Source organism: Sarcophilus harrisii, chromosome 2 (genome assembly GCF_902635505.1).
Source record: "Sarcophilus harrisii chromosome 2, mSarHar1.11, whole genome shotgun sequence".
NCBI lineage: Eukaryota > Metazoa > Chordata > Mammalia > Dasyuromorphia > Dasyuridae > Sarcophilus > Sarcophilus harrisii.
In genome coordinates this window covers 453,160,830-453,181,056 of record NC_045427.1, presented here as the reverse complement: position 1 = coordinate 453,181,056, position 20,227 = coordinate 453,160,830, and the positions used below count along the sequence as shown (strand labels likewise).

At 37.1% G+C, this 20,227-nt stretch overlaps 1 protein-coding gene across 1 annotated transcript in view; it reads left to right on the top strand.

The window, feature by feature from the left end:
• The first annotated feature begins 10,303 nt into the window (after nt 1-10,303).
• LOC100913383 (cathepsin L1-like) overlaps nt 10,304-20,227 on the top strand; it is a 74,360-nt gene continuing 64,436 nt past the window's right edge. Inside the window, exons 1-4 of the mRNA XM_031949329.1 lie at nt 10,304-10,375; nt 13,617-13,726; nt 15,907-15,970; nt 16,764-16,886. Coding sequence (XP_031805189.1) covers nt 10,304-10,375; nt 13,617-13,726; nt 15,907-15,970; nt 16,764-16,886 — 369 coding nt within the window. The remainder of the gene's footprint in view (nt 10,376-13,616; nt 13,727-15,906; nt 15,971-16,763; nt 16,887-20,227) is intronic.

Below are 20,227 nucleotides of genomic sequence, written 5' to 3'. Positions count from 1 at the left end.
AGAATGCTCCATGTATTCCATAAGCTCAACATTACATGGCCTAACTCAATAGAAGTAGCCACCACCACCATCACTAGCACTACTCATGCCCAAAAAGAAATTCTTCCTTCCTCTTCTCCATGTCCTATCTTTCTTCAGAACTGAGCTCAGCTTCCCTTTCCTCTATGAAGTTTTCCTTAATTCCATTTTTGTTAGTGTCTGCAGTCTCTTCAGATTATCCATGATTTTACTTGTCTGTATTTGTGTCATAGATAAGAGAATTTAGGCTCTTTGAGGGCAGTTATCATTTTTGTCTTAGGGAATCACTTTCTGCCATAATTTGACAGGGAGCAGATAAGTCAGGCCCAGGATCCAAAGACCCACTCCCCCCAACATTCTGATTGAGAAAGTACCACAGTGCTTCTACAGGCCCAAGTATGTGACTCCTAAGTTAGTGGATTTGTGATTAGCCTTTCTTAATAGATGCTCATGCAAGCTGTAGCACTTATGAGGTAATATCTGTAGCAATTGATGCTAGAAGTCCATCCTTCTGCTTCTATCAATCAGGTATACAGAGTGAACTGTATACCTGTATATAGAACAGAACTTGCCCCAAATTTAGCCTTAAAGTGTCAAACTGAATTTCTTCTATTTTTTATTACTACCTTGCATTTTTTTTTCAGAAATTTATTATGAACTAAATGGTCAGCAGCTTACATTTGAACTGTGCCATTCTGATCAGGGGTTATAGATATGCAGAAAACCCAGATAGATGAAAGTATTGGATTGGATAGATTGGAAAGTATTGGATGGAAGTAAAACAAGTATGGAAAGGTTGCTAAATATGTATATATGAGAAGCAACTTTTAAAGAAAGTAGTGGAAAGGGGAACTTAACTTCATCTACTACACAAATGTACTAGGAGGAATATGAAAACTGGTGAACTCACTTGGTTTTCTTTTTTTTAATTATATTTTTCCCAATTCCATGTAAAATAATTTTAACATTCATTTTAAAATTTTGAGTTTCAAATTCCTCTTTCCTTCAGTCAAGTCTCTGCTGAACCCACACCAAAATAAATCTCAGCTTCATATTGTCAGCTCAGAATGAGGGGATATTGTTTTCCTATGAAAATAAGGATACTAACATACAAAGGAGAAAGAAAAGAGAAAATGATGAGGGTTTTTTATGTTTTTATGTTTTTAATGCTTATTTGAGATAAATATTATCCAACAATTACACAAGAGCAATTTATTTTCTTTTATGCCTCCATTTCTGTTCTCTCAAGTCACACAATCAATAATAATAGCCTTCAATCAATCAGAAAAATATTTCTTAAGTAACTATTTTAGGGATGACGTGGAATCCTACCTCTGCTGCTGGCTGCTATCTAGATTTTGAGTATGTCCTCCCAGATTCTCAGTTTCCCCATCTGTAAAAAGGGGAAATTGGTACAGCTAGTTTCAGTTCCAAAGTCTGTGGTTCACTGATGATGGGAAGTACATTAACAGTTAGGAAAGGAAGATTACTTAGCAGGATTTTTTTTCTGAGAATTTTTTGGGAGGGTTCAATGAAATTGTAATATAAACTAAGAGTGGCAAAAACCAAGGCCTGGCAACAATCTTGTAACAATCCATCAGTTGGGATGATATCAAGATGGATCTGTTGTCAAGAGGTGAGGGGAAGAGAGGGAAAGAGAAAAAAAGGGAAGGAGAGGAAGAGAAAGAGAGAGGGGGGAGGAGGAGGGAGAGGGAGAAGGAGAGGGAGAAAGACAGGCAGAGAGAGAGGGAAAGAGGGAGAGAGGGACAGGGAGGGGCAGGGAGAGGGAAAGAGGGAGGGAGAGGAGAGAGAGAGAGAGGCATCTTTTTGTTTAAGACCAACTCATTTTTGTCAGTAGCACCTAGGATTTATTGAGTGGAGAAATGTAAGCTAGCCACTTACATACAGCTGGAAAATATTCATCTAAAAGTATATGAGTAAAAGACACAGTTAGGAATTAGAAATGTTGTTTCTATTTCAATACTCCAAGCATCTAGAAGCAGCCAAGTGGTGAAATGGATAAAATCCTAGAGTCTGGAAAACCTAACCTCTTTCTATCTCAATTATTGTTGTTATGAGGATCACACGAAATATTGCATAGGACTTAGCAAACCTTAAAGCGCTATATAAATGCTAGTTATTATTGTTAATATTATTACTATTAATCTATGATACTTAGTTCTCAACCAAAAGATATATTGAAACCTCTCTGTGATTTAGTAGAATGCATCTGATAGTAGTTGTAACTAAAAAATTCAGTACATACATAGTATGTATTCTGTGTATGTATACTATGCATATATATACTATGTATATATGTATATTCAGTACACACACAGAATGTATACTATATATATATACATACTATATATGTATATATATACATATATACACAGTATTTATAAAGTATTTAAAGCATTTACATATATATACACATAGTATATATAAAAGTACTTATATTTCCAACATCTTTTTTTCTGCCTCTATAATTGATCCACTCTGAAAAAGGACTTTTCATCACCTGAAATAAAAAAAAACAAAAAAACTAGATATTACTTGAAATTCTACTGTGCTGCTCCCAACCGCCCTCAAAAAGCCTTTTATATGAAGCTGAAGCCGAAGCCATTTGGGGAGGCTGGCATTTTGTTTTAAAATTACAATTTTCAGGGATCAGTCAGAATTCTCAGAATGTTTATGGCGAGCCAACCAGATTTTGCAGCAGGGTGCTAGGCGCTTTGTTAGAGTGCCCTCTTGTGATCCAATCTTATCAACACATACTGTCCTGAAATCCCAGTTCTAAGGCATTTGGAACCCTGTCTTCTCTGAAACACCTCCAAGGGCAGCCATCCAGCTTCCCCTGCAGGAGATAATTATGTTCTCCCTAAAGAATGAATGAGTGAAGAGATGAAAGAAAAATCATTCTTCAACAACTGTAGCACTCATTGGAAAGATGTAAGGATGATTGAATGAGATGGTCCAGATCAGCCAATGTTTACTAAGCATCTATTACATACATGGTTACCTTTGTTCCAGCCTGGTGCTCAAGAGCTTCTGTTCTCCAAACAGCTGTTTCCAAACTAAACTTTTTTGGTTCTTTTTTGGTTCATGTTTACTTTTACAATATGAATATTATAAAAATGTTTTGCCTGACTACACATTTAAAGTTATATTAAACTTATATTGCATTCTCAGTGGGAGGGGATTGGAGAGGGAGAAAGGGAAAGAATCTGGAACTCAAAATTTTAAAAATTAATGTTAAAAATTGTTTTTACATAAACAAGGAAAAATAAAATATTAAAACATTTTCTCAGAATGGATTCATAATTTCATTGAATTGTCAAAGGAGTCTCTCTCTCTCTCTCTCTCTCTCACACGCACACATACACACACACGCCCACAGACACACACACATACATACAAACAGTTAAGAACTTCCACCTCTGTTGAAATCTTTACAAAGTGTTAAGCCATTAGAGTTGATAGAGACAATAATTATCTAATTTAGCATGGTTCAGTATGATTGATTTGATCTTAGAAGGAGATATTTTGGGCCAGAACTTGAAACAAGGTACTAAGTACAACTGATAGAAACAATGCTTGTGTTCACACCTTTAGAGAGCTCATAAGTATCTAAGTACTCAATGGAGTTCACACGTTTGGGAGATTTCAGGGCTTAGTATGGCTTAGTATGAGATATCGGAATTCACACCTCCCTTAGGGCCAGAAAGGACTCTGGGAGATAACCCAGAATCCCTCTCTCTCCAGAAGGAGGAGTTAACCTTTGGGAGATCATATATATATACAGGAAGCTCTTAGAGCTGGATAGAGTTTTTCTTGGGAACATTGACTGGGGTCGGAGAGGAGCACTCTGGGAGGAAGCCCACAAGCCCTATCTTCGAGGCAAGAGATTCATTGCATCTTCCAACTTGGTGCTGGCTGGAGGCTGAAGAAAGCAGAGGCAGAAGCCAAGGACAAAGCTGCAAGAGCTCAAGCAGAGAGATAGGTCTCTGAGCTAACCGGGCTATATTGAAGGACAATAAAAGATCTGAACTTTTATCACCTGGCTGTGTTTAGGAAAAAGAACACCACACACCTCAACACAGAAAGGTGGTACAATTAGTGAGAATTTCAGGTACAGGAGGAGAAAGAAAGTGATCTTTCTCCCCTGAACTCCATCATTACTTCTGTATTATTTATATGCTGTCTTGCACTATAATTATTTTAATCTCAAATCTTATTTCTCTTATTAAATTCTAAATTTCTTAAGGGAACAGATCTTGTCTTTTAACTTTGTAGAGTTCATTTTAGGCTCTCAATAACTGTTAATTTGCACTCAGATAATTATCACCTCTAAAAGGTGTGGGGGGAGTCAGCAAATGGCAAATATATGTTTATGTATTGTGAATATCCATATGTGCATATATAGTTGTATATCTATTTATCTAATTGTTTGTTTATGTTTTCCCAGAAGTCTGATAAGCCTAATTTCAGATTGAGGTATCAAAAAAAAAATAGAATTTTCTTATACATTTATACTAGGTACTTTAAAAAATCTATGGCATTTTCTTTAAAAGTTCTCTACAAAAAATGAGTTTCATAATGAGAAAAGGCAAATGGAGAAAAGATGTGCAGGTGTTACTTGCTTTGAAATCTTTCAAAGTTTAACTATTCTAACTTTTATTTCTACAGGGACCTAAGAAAATGGTTGTAGCTGAATTGCTTGTCCAAACTTCCTGGAATATGTAGAAAACATTAAGTACTTAAAATATTTCTAAGTTCCCCTAAAGATTCCCCAACAACATGAACCTTAAAGGATCATATGTGAAGTTTAAAAAGCTTAGAGATTTTCTAATCCAACACTCCTTTTATAGATGAAGAATCTGAGGCCCAGAAACATTTAAAAAAATTGCCCTAAGTCAAACAGATGGTAAGATGCAGTGCCAAGACCAAAAGATAGGTTTTCTAATTCCAAATTGAGTAGTTTCTCCATAATGTTACACTGCCTCATTTCAATGACTTCTTATAAGGATATTTTTTGGAGGGAATAATTTTAAAAAGAAAAAAATCTATTCCCCAGACTCTATTATAACCAAGAATATTTCCCAAGTTTTCCTTACATGTCTTCAAAATACCAGGGCACAAAGTCCTACCTCACATGCTTTAACTGAAGTTAAATTCAATGCAGGTCTATAAACGAATACCAAGTGAATAGAAGGACTATCCATTATTCCAATCATTTAGACTGGGCTATCTTTTTTATGTAAGCAATATAGATAGTTACCTAACCTGATGTGATTTTAAAGATTTAAGACAGTGGTTCTCAAACTTTTGTTCTCAGTATCTTCATATCGAGGATCTATTCAAAGAGTTTTTGTTCACATGGGTTATATTTATAACTATTTACTATATTAGAAATAAAAAATAATTTTGAATTTGTAGACCCTATGAAAGGCTTTCAGAGACCCCAAAAATTCTTTGGACTACATTTTGAGGACCACTGATTTAAGAAATCCTGTACATATTCATGAATATTTTATAAATGCTCATAAATTTATAAATTTGCTTCATTTTGCCTTAAAATGCAAAAGCCTTAGGAAGAGATGATACTGTGACATACTCACACAAACTTATATATCACGGATAGCAAAACTTACCTGATCCTAGATCCTAGATAAAAGCAATAGGTACTTAAATGAAGATGGAATGGGAGAGAGAAAATAACACAAAAAATAAATGGCAAGAGAAGAGGTAGTTATGAATCTCTAAAACAAAATATTGCTACCAGATATATCCCATCTTCATTTGAATTAAAGATGAGCAATTTGCATTCTAAGTTAGTCTAATTGTCAACTACCATTAAACAAAATGACTAACAGCCAATTCTCTTCCTCACCCTCACCCTAGTTAAAGACCCACTCTTAGAGGAAAGATTAGAACCCCAAAGCTAAGGACCAGAACAAATGAAAAAGAATAAAATTAGCATGTCTTTCTGTTCAGGGAAACCTGCTGACATAGAGAATGTTTCTGTTTTCTTACAGAAATGCTGTCTTTAGTAGACAAAATTCAGTCACAATCAAGCTAACTGAATGCACAAAATGTAATATTTTTCTGAGGCACCTCCAATTTAATGCTTGATGAAGTCATGTCATTGGTACAAAGCTTTTCTTCATCCAGGAATGTCTGGTGAAATTGCTTACCGATGCTGAGATAACAAATCACTCTTGTAATGAGATAAGTCATCTCTATAAACTTTGCTTGCTCAAATGTAGTCACGTAGAAGAAAATAGGCTACAGGCTTTTTTCCCAATAAATAGAATGAACAATGAGAATTCAATGGTTATAATATGTTCTGCCTCATTGCTAAGAGACTTTGGAAAATGCATTCTCTCAGTAGGATTTTCCTTTTAGTGGTTGATGGGGAAAAAAAGTCAAATAAACCATATGTGAATAAAAAGCCAAAGTATTTCATCAAAAGGAAGCCTGAGTAATTTGAAGAACAGAAATAGGTTTAAAAATCTTCTGCCCCGAGGTCATTTTTTTTCCTAATAAACTTAACCTCACAAGTGTCAGCAAGGACAGGGTGGGAAGGGATGTTTTTCAAAGTTTGATCACAAATATGATTCATATTCATAGCCTTCTAACTAGATGATATAGATGTAAGCAAAATTTTTTGTAATTTGTTTGTGAAACTCCCAAATACATTGAAGGATTTCCTGGTGACACATGAACAAGAATTATACAGGATAAAAATGCCAAAATGGACTGTGGTTTGCATCATTGAGCAAAGTATCCACTATGACAACAGCATAGTTCCATCAAAGACATAAACGTTCTGCATAAATATTGTCAGAAAAGGGGGCATCACAAACCTTAATATGTCAAGATGTTAGGAGACACTGTTCTCCAGAGCTAAGGGCCAGCAAGCAAGCTGAGCTTGCATAACTGCAATCCTTTAAACTCATCTCTGGATTATCTCACCCTCTGGCAAAATCACATAATTTTTGTATTCCTTTTAACAGCACCAAGGGTTATTTGAACTCGGACAAGCACCATACAAGTTCAGATAAGTACCCATGTTCCATCATGAAGTGCTATTATGAATCAAACTTGTCTCACTGTTGCTAATACCCTTTATTGTCAGGGTTACAGCTCACTGTGTAGCCACTGATGTAAATATTGAGATCTTTCTACACTGCCTTGGGACACCAACTAGGGTCAGGGTAACAACACATGCATCCAATTGTCTCCTCAACTAGGGTTAGTGTCACAGCACATGCATCCAATTTCTCTTTTTGCTTGCAAGTTATTTCCCTCATTTTGAGATTAAACTTCTGTTTGATTTCTGACTCTTCTGTGTCTAGTCAGTTGTATTCAGATCTGACCATCCACAATTTAGAGGCCAGTTTGGGTTTGGTTCAGTTGAATTAAAAATGTAAGTTATTTGTATTTTCAATGAAGCAGAGTTTATAGTATTTTCTGAGACTTTATCAGAGAAGAACTGTGAGACCCACAAAGAAAACTATTTATTTAAGAGGAGAATGGGAAAAAAAAAAGGATGAAGCTAATTAAAACAATTTCCTACAATGTAAAAGATGCAATGGCATTCCTCTGCTACCTTCCTTAGGCATCCGTTAAGACAATCTAACAAAAAAAGGTTCTCAGGAAGCATACAAAGCAGGTCAAAAGTATACCTTTCCAGACTTACCTGGATGAACTAATACAGAGAATTTCCATACTTCTTGAACTCAGATCTAATTTTCAACATGTCCACCTCACTGCGAAAGACCACGATCCTGATCAGGACTTTGTCATGGCTCCCCTTAGCTTACAGTCAACTTTACAAAAGAAGTTACAATTCAGTGAAAACATTATCATCAAAAAAAAACTATTTAAAAGGATCTGCTTGCTCACAGAAGGGTGTTAGGTCTCTTACAAAAGACTCTACCCTTTAAGAGGTGATGAAAATAATGACAAATCATTTTACAAAGAATTATGAGCTCCTTAGAAATGAATGCATGCCAGGATTAAATGGATTCAAAAAGCAACCGCATTCATTCATTGATTTGAGTGGAGTGCAATCGAGGTTAAATGACTTGTTTAGTCACACAGCCATTAAGTATTTGAGGCCATATTTGAACTCAGGTCCTTCTGACTCTAAGGATGGTATTTCAACCACTATATCACCCAGATGCCTCTATTTATTCACTAATTGAACAAATATTTACTGAACACCTAATATAATGGTGTGATGCTATATAATATGGAAGACACAAAGAAATATAAAACACTGTCTCTGTCTTAATGAGCTTACCCATTAATTAATAGGTGAGAGAAGATATACATAAATACAAGTTATATGATGGGGTATATGAATAGAATCATCAGTAAATGTTGGAAGAGTCCAGGAAAGGAAGAATTCATTTCTGCATAAGGGATATTCTAAGGTGATAAGGGAAAGCTTTAAGGCAGAGGTATGAGTGGATAAAAATTTCAAAAAGTGGGGAGGATTCTGATATGTCCTATTGGGGGCATCAATTAGCTCTCTAATACAAAATCAAACCTGAGCTACCTTCAAGTGGTTTCTATGTCGCTGAGACATATTTTTCTCAATTGTGAAATTGGCAACTTTAACTCAGGAATGATCTCAGATGTCAGTTTCTTTTAAAACATTCTTGAGGAGTTGCCTCTCCTTTTCAATTTTGAATTTTTGTCAATTTAATACATGCTATGATAGTAGATTTCACTTTGGGACAGCACAAATTGTTCCTACCTATTATGGAGCCAATATCTCTATCTTCGAAGCTTTACTCGACATGGTGACCAGCAGAAAAGCAACCCAAGTTTGATTACTTTTCCACATGAGTATTTATCAGAAGGCACCTATGCTGTCCACACATCTTATTCTTAATATTTCAACATTCCAGATGACTTCAACTAAACAAACTATACATGAGTTGGAAACCACTCACTCTGGTACTATGCATCCACTGGTCAAATCGCAGTTTTTTAGTTCATTCTCCAGTGTGTCACAAATAATTGAACATAATGCTATGGTGTCATCTGAGTTCTGGGTTCTGGCTATGTCTACCACCTAGTGCATTCTGGAAGAGGATAAAATATCCCATGGCTTAGAATAGTTCCTTCCTATTATGCACTTCCACAATCATAGTACAATCATAGTAAACATACTTTCATATTAGTTTTGTATATAATAAGAGTCAGTATAAAAGGGAAAATCCCATGAGAAAGAAAAAGAAATATATATGAAAAGTGCTTCAGTCTGCATTCAGAATCCATAGTCTTGTCTCTGGATGTGAACTGCATTTTCCAACAATTTTTGTGATTTTTCTATATATTTTTTTTGTTACCATCCCATATGGTCTTACTATTTAACACATAATTCTTAAGTGTTGGAATCTGTGCATCTTTCAGTTACCTGTGTGGTTAAAAAGTGTTCTGCATCATGGAAGATTGCATAAAACATCCTTCCTCTTCTCAACAAGAATGCTTTTAATGCTCATATAGATTAGGCTCATGAAGTTAACAAACTGAGATATGGGAAGCCAGTTCCATATTGACGCTGGTTTAATGGTGAGTGGAGGCAAGATGGTAAAGATGAGACAGGATTTTCTATGACTCCCTCTGACCTTCTTTCAAACCAAAAGCAGATGAAGCCTCTAACCTGATTTTGGAGTGACAGAACCCACAAAATATCTGGAGTACAACACATTTCCGGAAGAAAATTCCATGAAAGAATTACAGAACAAATGTGTTTCAAATGGGCAGGGGGACAGTCAGCCAAGCCCAGACCTCAGCAAAGAGACCGTGGGGCAAGAAGCTGGGGGTGGGAGATAGGGTGTTGCAGCTAACTCCAATGAACTGGCTTATAAAAGTTATAAAACACATGTATGTATGTATAAATACATATATATATATATATATAGTGTAGACATAAATATATTATTAATATATATTAAATTATATTATTTCATGTCTTCTTTCCATTTTCCTTTTTAAACATGTTATATTTTGGCTTAGCTAAGTCTCTTGAGAAGCTATATTCAAAATGCAAATAACTAGCAATGCTTCCCTCTGTTTCAGGAAGATGGTTTTTCCTTCTCCTATCCCTTCATATTTTACAAAACTCGATATTCTAAACCATTCTTGCCCATGGCTGCACATTTTTTTCACTTATAAATGAGGCAAATTCTTGCTAAATATAATCCTTTTTTTACTTCTTTAGGAGTCTGTCTAGCAGTACTGACATGAGCCAGAAACAGGGACTATGATTAGTACTTTGCAGTCTTCCCCAAATACAGTATTTGGACCACATGAGCGAACAGTTCATGTGATGATGGTGAGTCTCATGATAGCTGCCTTTACTGTCTTACCTGGTAGCCACTAAGCTTTCCACAAAACTGGAAATTATAAGGATACATTAAAATAGTTTAATATTACTTCACCATATGAAGTGATGAAAGAGACAGTATTATAACAAAAAAGAGGGTAATGCCTCTTGAACTGATGCAAAGTAATTTGAACAGAACCAGCAGAACAATTTAAAGAATAACAATAACATTATCAAGAAAACAAATTTGAAAGACTCTAGAATGATGAAAACACAAATCAATTCCAGAAGAACGAAGATGTAGAAAGTCACCAAACTCCTGATACAGAGGGGATAGATTCAAAATACAAGATGAGACTTCATTTTTACCCATCACTGAGAGAATCTGCTTTACTTGCCTATGCATGTTTCTTACACGGATGTCTTTTTCTTTTTTTCTTTTGGTGCTGTTGTTCCTATTCATTGGGAGAGGAAGAAGGTAAAGGGACTACATGCAGTTTTTAGATAGAATTAAACTTTTAAGTAAATGAAAGATCTTTGAGGCCATGCCCTCCTTTACCTTTGTTTCCCTAGAGGTTAAAACAGTGTATGATCAAAGAAGGTTCATTGATTAGTTCACTGATACTGCTTGTGGGCAGATTTGGAGAAAAGGAAAAAAAAATAGGAAATTCACTTAATCAATTGTTATATCCCCAGAATAATGACAATATTCCCTATGGAATAAAATCTTATGACAATAGATATCCTAACCAGTAAAGGAGTCAAAACTAAAAAATCATGGATGGAACTCTAAGCTAAAGGAAAACCTGAGTTACCTCAGCAGAAAAGAAGCCATAACATATCATCTCCTTGGGGATCAAAGAAGGCAACTGCAACTGGGAGTAGAACAAGCAGAAACTGATGTCTGAATAAAAGGGTTTGCCCCACATGATCCTACAAATTCATTGCAATACTAGGAAAGAATTAGAACTCTGAAAAAACAATTCCATCAGAAAAGCATGGCTACAACTCTCATGTCATTTCATTAAGTTTCCTCTAGGTTTCTAAACAAATGTCATTTCCGCCTCTGTACTAAAAAGCTAAATGAGAAAGGGCCAATTTACAAAGGTAAGCATGTGCTTCTGAGCTATATAAAAATGTTACATCTTTCTTGAAATACATTCCAACTGTATCCACATTAAAAATTTACTAAAATAATGAGCATCGTACATAAGATTAACTTTGAATATTTCCTCCTATCAGTTTTAGCACGATTAGTGCTCTTGAGAAATATCATGATTAACAGCTATTGTCTATAGGAAGCAGCATGATGTAATAGACAGAAGTTTCCTCTGGGCAACTTTGCATCAAGGCTTCCTTCTGACACATGTGTTTGTGTGGACCTTCCAGGCCCACAGGAAAAGACAAGTGCCTCAGGCTACCCTCTCTATATAAGTGGCTGAGATAACACTTAATTAGTAGAGGGAGTCCCTCACCAGGTGCTTCACACTTTCCTGAATTCTATAACTCCAGGATAAAAAATAAAGATAATCCAATATATGATAAGGTAAAGAAAGAAATGGCAAAACTCCTGCCAGACCATTGGGACCTGCATTAAAAACGACTCCAGTTAGATCACAGCTACATTAAAATTGTATTTTTCTTTCAGTCCCTTTGAACATTCTCCTCACACTTCTAGTTAGAATAAGAAGTTTCTAAGGAGGCAATAAACAGAAGCTGGAAGTAAGAATGCAAAGGAGAACCTGGAAGTCATGATAGACTGCCCCAAACATCAAAACAACATAATAAAATGTACTTGCAAAGTGTGTCATAATTGCCTAAAATCACCTCCTGTCTCCAGCTAAACCAGAGAATCCAGCTAGACTTGAGTCTAACCTTTGGGGCCTGAGAATTTTGGATGGTTTGTGAGCCTCAGATGAGCTCCAGACACCCAAAATTGTTGTTGAGGTAATATGGATATATTACTGAACTAAAGCCCAGGGTGCACAATTCAGACTTTAGCCCCAACCACAACACTGTACATAGGAGACCCAAAGCAATGGCCCACAGCACTTCTCAGGGCCCATGCTACTTACATGCTCCCAACAATAATCCATAGTCATGGGAAGGCCTCTCCATTCTCATTCCATGCCACCGAGTCCCCAGCCCATGTACCTTGGGTCTCTGTCCCTTCTGTGGCATTTGAGAACAAACCCAGTTTTTCACTGATCCTCATACATAGAGCAGAATCTTGAGGCCCACTGTTCTGTCCAGTCACAGTTCTTTTTCTTATTAATTAAAAAAAAAGGAAAATAAAAGAGCTGAGTTATTCTACTTTCTATTCCTTATTATTAAGGACATCCACATAAAGCTGTGAGACTCCATCTTTTGGACCATTTTTATTGTCTTTAGTATTCTGAAATGAGGGTTCCCAATAAATATCTCACAGACCAGTAGGCACTTGTATTTCTCTTCAATTATAAAGCTGTGAGACTCCATCTTTTTGGACCATTTTTTATGATCTTTAGTATTCTGAAAAAGGGTTCCTAACACATATCTCACAGACCAGTAGGCACTTGTATTTCTCTTCAATTATCTGCCTTTTCTTCAATATTTTAGGCATGCATTTTTGAAAGTACAAATTTGCTGTAGAGTTCCTTTGCATTCACATTGGACTTTTTTGTTGATTTTTGCTGAGGTAAGTGGGGTTAAATGACTTGACCAGTGTCACATAGCTAGGAAATATTAAGTGTCTGAGGCTAGATTTGAACTCAGGTCCTCCTGAGGACAGGGCCAGCACTCTATCCATTATACTATCTAGCTGACCCTACATTGGACTTCTAAAATATAGGTGTTCTAAAAGATAGGTGTTCTTCCTCAGCAGAACTATTGCTGGTTCTATCTTCATAATTTTAGTACTGAAAGATTGCCAAAATTCATCTCTTAAATGTTTTTGTAGGAATTTTATCCATGTGATTCCTCCATGACCTTATCTGGACACTTTGAACTTTGGTTTCCACAATCTAGAGGGCATGGCCAACTCAATACTTCTCGCTCACCAACTGATCACTAAGTGACTTGCCCAGGATCAGAGAAACAGTGTGTTTCTGAGGCCAGATGAAAACTCAGATCTACCTGACCCAGGACCACTGCTCTATCCACTGTGTCCACAAGCACTCTTTCTGAGGAGCTGTCAAACTATCCCAGGTGAAAAGAAAACTGCTCATTGTAAGTGATCAGAACCATTTCTCTACGGTATGAATTCCTGTAGGTAGAGAGGATTGGGGACTGTGAGATTCTTGCTACTTTCTTGCAGGGTTGGAATACAGAAAGTGAACTTGTCCCCCAGAACTTTGTCCAAAAGCTGTCTGACATTTTCAGGTAAGTTTTCTTAGAAGCTAGATGCAAAATTCTCTGGAAGCATCTCTCTCCCTTCCTATGTTGCTGCAACTTTGTCATACAAGAGACTTCTGGGAGATGGGAGATCATGGCTTGGCCTAATAATGATTAAGCTAAGACATCACTGCCTTACTCCCAGAAAGTTAATACAATCCCATAATCGTTACAACTTGGGTATCATTATCCCCATATCTTGACTGACACTGGATTGATATTTTCAACCTCTCCCATTACAAGTGGTGCAACAAGACTTTTCAAATGCAAAGGATATTTGACAGCCCTTCCAAAGAGATGCCAAGTGTGTTTGTTTGTTCTATAAATAGTACCAGGAGGCTGGACTCAATTCTCAAAAGAAGGGGCTTTACTGCTGTAAAAGCAGAGGGAATCAAACAACAACATGGAACTGTTCCAAGGAGGTAGCCTGTGATGGGTATTTATAGAATGAAGCAGAGGTTATCTCCTACATGGCGAGGTTACTCTTCAACTTGCTAGCGACCCTCATTTTGCAACGTTTATCAGGACCCAAATTTCCTTCACCTCACTGAATGGGACGCTGCATCATATATACCACATGTCAAGTCCCGCCACCTGGATGGTTGGGAAACCACATTCTGTAATTGTGTTCCCTGTGGACAACTGTCTAAAAAGAAACTAACACAGGCCCTACGGGGCCTATTCCAGCTCTGAACAACTGCCTTTGAAGAGCATTCATGTATGTAGATGCTCAGCATTTCATCAGCTTCTCATTCTCACAACTGAAAGCATTGCATTTTGGGAAACTCATTAGTATAAGCAAGAAATGAAATTACTACAGACCGTGTTTCATATCTGGATAACATTGCATCTTTCTTATGAAAGAGATTACTCAAAGTGGCTAAGAACCTCCAATTGACTGATAGCTGCCCTGGATGGGGACCCTTCTGAAATCAGCAGATCTTTCCATTCCATTCCTGGTCTACTAATTTCCCTAAGATAAAAGCTACCACACCTTGTCTGTCACAAAGGAAAGGAGTGTAATTCCCAGTTATACACTGAAATGAGTAAATGGAGAAGAGGGAACCCATGGCAGTCACTGCTTATGAGGTCCCTAGCTGACCATGCAAACTTCTGGGACAGAAGCACTTCAAGTCCCCTCCATGAGCAGAATTCCAAGAACAGCTTATACCTCAGGTTCTCTTTGGATTTCCTGGGCCATTCACCTATGAATTTTCATAATTGCCCTCAATAAAACATCAATCAGTAATTTTACCTAAAATGACTTGAGGCTTAGCAAAGATAAGCAGGTTTGAGTTTTTCCCCAACTTCTTCCTAATGCCTCAGGTATTAAACCAAGAGCAAAGTGAGATCTTAAGATAGGATATGCAGCCTTCAGGCTGGTTAGGGAAAAAAAACCACATATAAATAGTGGATGGGAAAAACACAAGGAGCTAAACTCAGAGTTTGGTGGATGTGAGAAAAGCAGACTTCTCAACACTGTTGAAGAACCATTCTCACTTTTCCATTGTGACTGCAACTTCTTCTACAGGTGAGTTATAGGAAAGTTTGGGATCTTGTCTTTCCAGTGGGGCTCATGTCTGGGGACATGGGCCAAAATGCAGAGCAGGAGAAATCATGCAAGTATTTTGGAAATAATTTCAAAGGGTTCTAAGCTTTTAGTTCTCATCCATTATATCTACTCAATGAAAAATGTTTACTAAAAAGAGATTATGGTATACAGAAAGGTCTATAAAAATTATATGTAAACATCTAGGAATATGGCAAATATAATAAGCTTAAAGAGCAAAAAAGAATGAAGAAACAGAGGAAAAGTGAGCACACATTTAGAGGCAACGACTACAATCATATCCTCAATATCCATCATAACTAGTGTCCACTCTAAATTTGCTCTCAACTTCTTTGACTTCCAAGTGAATAAAACATTGAAATTTTCTCCTTGCTTCTAACCTAATTATCCAAAGATATTGGACAGGAGTGGGAAGAGTGAAAGAGTTTTTGATATATTTTCAAGGTATGTATAACACAAATTTTGAATGTCTTTGAAATAGGCTCCAGCAGTCAGAAGAGTCTCTGAACACTCTGTTAGCAGCAAAGGTAGCCACCATGAGACTATCCCTTTGTCTTGTTTCCCTTTTCTTGGGACTTTCTTATTGTCTTCCAACAAGAAACACAAAGCTGGACACTGAATGGGAACTGTTTAAGTCCACCCATGGAAGGAATTATACTAAGGTAAGTGTTCATGTATTTTGGGAGAACCTGTAGGTCATACATGGATCTTTGCATACCTCAAAGATCTGGGTGAGGGGATAGTTCCTCTGAACTCTGCTCTACTGAGACCTCTCTTTGCAGCACTGAGTTCAGTTTTTGGCAACCAATAGGAGAAATCACCTGGAGGAAAAAGAAATTTGCCCATAAGATGGCTACTACAAAAATAAGAAAAATTGAAACACTAACAAAGGCTGTTTAGTTGAAGTCAGTTGGAAGCTGAAAGTCAAAAGAATTACAGTCATGACTGCCATGGGTGACTTCTAGAACATGTACTTATAGGAAGGCAATAAAGCTTATTTCACTTAGTTGCTTTTCTCCACAATATGAGCTTTAGACAACTGCTTGGAATGGGCAGATCTGAGATCTTCTTAATAAGGAGAAATGACCTAGCAATAAATGTTATTGCAAAGTGACTTGAACATATTATATGGATCAAGTGACATGCAAGGAAGAAAATGATTTCAGAGAAGACTGACTATTTAGGTATGTATTGGATTAAATGAAGCCCTGAGGTACTTCCTGCCTTAAGGTAGCTAATTGCACATCATAGAAGTGTATATTGCAAGGAAAGAGAAGCAAATGGAAGGTGACTAAATTTTGACTTGCTTTTGAAGAGGCAATTTATGTTCCCCATGGTAAATATCTATGCTTTGAAAATCATGGCAATGTGGTAGGGCACTCAGAACTCTAGGGCACAGAACTTATGGCCATGTGTCTATTACCATTACCCCTTTGGTTCTCAATTTTCTCATAGGAGGAGGACACATTTAGGAGAAAAGTATGGGAGCAAAACCTGAAGTTGATTGAGGAGCACAATCACCAGTATAAGGTGGGGAAGCAGAGTTACTACCTGGAAATGAATGCTTTTGGGGACAAGGTAAGTGAATGATAAATGCATTAATTCAATCAACTTTTATCAAGCATCTATTATGTGCCAGGCAGTGTGCTTTTAGCACACTAAAGTAGCTGGGAATACAAAGAGATAATAAGATATGCCCTGCCCTCAAAAACTTCCAGTGTGATGGAGGAGGTCCCCAAAGAAGAAAACCTGGAAGAGAATTGGGGGCTTAAAGGATTGGGGGTCATAGTAAGGGTGAAGAATGGGGTTATACAAGAGAAAACAGAAGGACAGGACAAAAGCCAGTGGATGATGGTTTTATAGGAGGTTTTCAGAATTCTGAAACAAAAAGGGCTCCTTGGTGGGAGATGGCAAAACTGAGGATGTGATCATCATAGTGTGAGGCTGATATGGATGGAGGAGCACCTTACAGAAGGTGAGAAGTGGATGAAGTGAGTGAATAAAGAATTAGAGGAAACCTAAGTAAGGACATGTAAGTTCCCTTGTGTTGGGGCAACAGTTGGGGAGCAGAGCCAAACTGTAAGCCAGATATCAAACTTATCACAGAATGAAGCAGAGTGATTTAGGGGTGCAGTTTGTAAATAAAATTTACCAGCATTTTCAGTGGGTGGTAGTTGTGAATGGCAGTAGCCTCAAAGGAAGAGAAGTTCCCCAGTGAAGGAAGGAAAATAAGAAGCACTGGGAGTCAATAGCATTCCAACTACTGTGCCCCAACCAATGAGTTGGGAGGAATGAGGGAAGATGCAGCCAGTCCTAGACAGGGCACTCAGGGGAGATGGGTCATACCCCCAATCATGTTTCTCTGAAAAAGAACATGGATTCTGTGCCCCCATGACCAAGTGTGCCATTCTTACAGACTGATGAGGAAATCAATGTCCTGATGAGTCGGCCTATAACACAGAGGACAAGAAGACACACCAAAACCCAGGGTTATTCACCTTCACTCAAACCAACAGTAGATGAAGCCTCTAACCTGGTTTTGGACTGACAGAACCCACAAATATCTGGAGTACAACACATTTCCAGAAAAAAATACCTTGGAAGAATTTCAGAACAAGTCTGTTTCAAATGGGCAGGAGGACAGTCAGCCAAGCCCAGACCTCAGCACAGGGACCCTGGGGCAAGAAGCTAGGGGTGGGACATAGGGTTTTGCAGCTAACTCCAATGAAATGGTTTATAAAAGATATAAAATATATGTGTGTATGTATACATATATATACTGTGTAGACATAAATATATTAATAATATATTAAAATAAATTGTATTATTTGATGTCTTCTTTCCATTTTCCTCTTTAAAAACTTGTCATAACTTGGCTTAGCTAAGTCTCTTGAGAAGCTATCTTCAAACTGCAAATAAATGGCACTGCTTCTCTCTATTTCAGGAATATTTCTTTTCATTTTCCTTTCTCTTTATATTTTGCAAAACTTGATATTCTAAACCATTCTTGCTCATGGCTGCACATCTTTTCACTTATAAATGAAGCAAATTCTTACTAACTAAAATTTTTTTTCTTCTTTTGGAGTCTGGCTGGCCGTAGTGACATGAGTCAGAAAAAGAGACCATCATTAGGACTTTGCCATCTTCCCCAAAGACAGTATTTAGACCACATGAGCCAAGAGCTGGGGTACTTTGATGATGAGTCTCACCATGATAGCTACCTTTGCTGTCTTCCCTGGTAACCACTAAGCTTTCCACAAAACTGGAAATTGTAAGGATGCCTACATACTGAAGAATTATGAAACAAATTAGGATACATTAAAGTAGTTTAATATTGCTTTGCCATAAGAAGTGATGAAATAGACAGTATTATAGCAAAAAAGAGGGTAATGCCTCTTGAACTGATGCAAAGTAAATTGAACAGAACCAGTAGAACAATTTAAAGAATGACAATAACATTATCAAGAAAACAAATCTGAAAGACTCTAGAATAAGGAAAACACAAATCAATTCCAGAAAACTGAAGATGTAGAAAGCCACCAACCTCCTGATGTAGAGACAGACTCAAAATAAAGGTTGAGACTTCATTTTTACCCAACACTGAGAGAATCTGCTTTTTCTTTACTATGCATGTTTCTTATACGGATGTCTTTTACTTTCTTTTCGTGCTGTTGTTCTTCTTCATTAGGAAAGGAAGAAGGCAAAAGGACTACATGCAGTTTTTATATATAATTAAACTTTTAATCAAATGAAAGAACTTGGAGTCCATGTCCTCCTTTACTATTATATCCCTAGAGACTACAACAGTGTATGATCAAAGAAGGTTCATTGATTAGTGCACTGATACTGCTTGTGGGCAAATTTGGAGAAAAGGAAAAAAAAGTAGGAAATTCACTTAATCAATTGTTATATCCCCAGGATAAGGACAATATTCCCTATGTGTAGTGTTCTCTTCTTTTTTATAATATAATGGTTCTTTCTGGGAGCAGGTTTCTTGGGGGAGGTTCTCTGGAGGCAGCCTTAGTTTCAGTTCAAAGTAATAATTACTTCAAATACGGCCAGCTGATAAAATCCAAACCTTTATTTTCTCCTTCCAAGTCTTGTCTCTTTCCTTGGGCCCAGTTAGCTTTAATAGAGACCTATCTCTCTCCTTGTTTCTAAGAGATTTCTCCAAATGTCCCTAAATGCAAAGGTTTGTCCTTCAGCCTCCAGCCAGCACAAAGGTGGAAAATGGAATGAATGTGACTCCGCCTCTGAGAGGGGGCTTCTGTATCTCCCAGAGTGCTCTGTGTCTGGCCCTGAGAGCTTCTTGCTTATATATTCTACACAGAGTACACACCAATCATTATGTCACTGGGAAACCATTATTTGTTGTAGGATTAAATCCATTCTAAACTAGAATTTAAACATTGTCTCCTCAATTCCTCTTAGTACCTTGTTTCAAATTCTGGCCCATAACATCTCCTTGTAGGATCAGATCAATCATACTGATCCATGCTAAATTAGATAATTGTTGTTTCTATCAATTCTAATCACTTAACACTTCGTAAAGATTCCAACACCTATGGAATAAAATCTTAGGACAATAGATATCCTAACCCGAAAAGGAGTCAAAACTAAAGAATCATGGATGGAATTCTAAGCTAAAGGAAAATCTGAGTTACCTCAGCAGAAAGGAAGCAATTACATATCATCTCCTTGGGGATCAAAGAAGGCAACTGCAACTGGGAGTAGAACAAGCAGAAACTGATGTCTGAATGAAAGGGTTTGCCCCACATGATCCCACAAATTCATTGCAATACTATGCAAGAATTAGAACTCTGAAAAAAACAATGCCATCAGAAAAGCAGTGCTACAACTCTCATGTCATTTCATTAAGTTTCCTCTAGGTTTCTAAACAAATGTCATTTCTGCCTCTG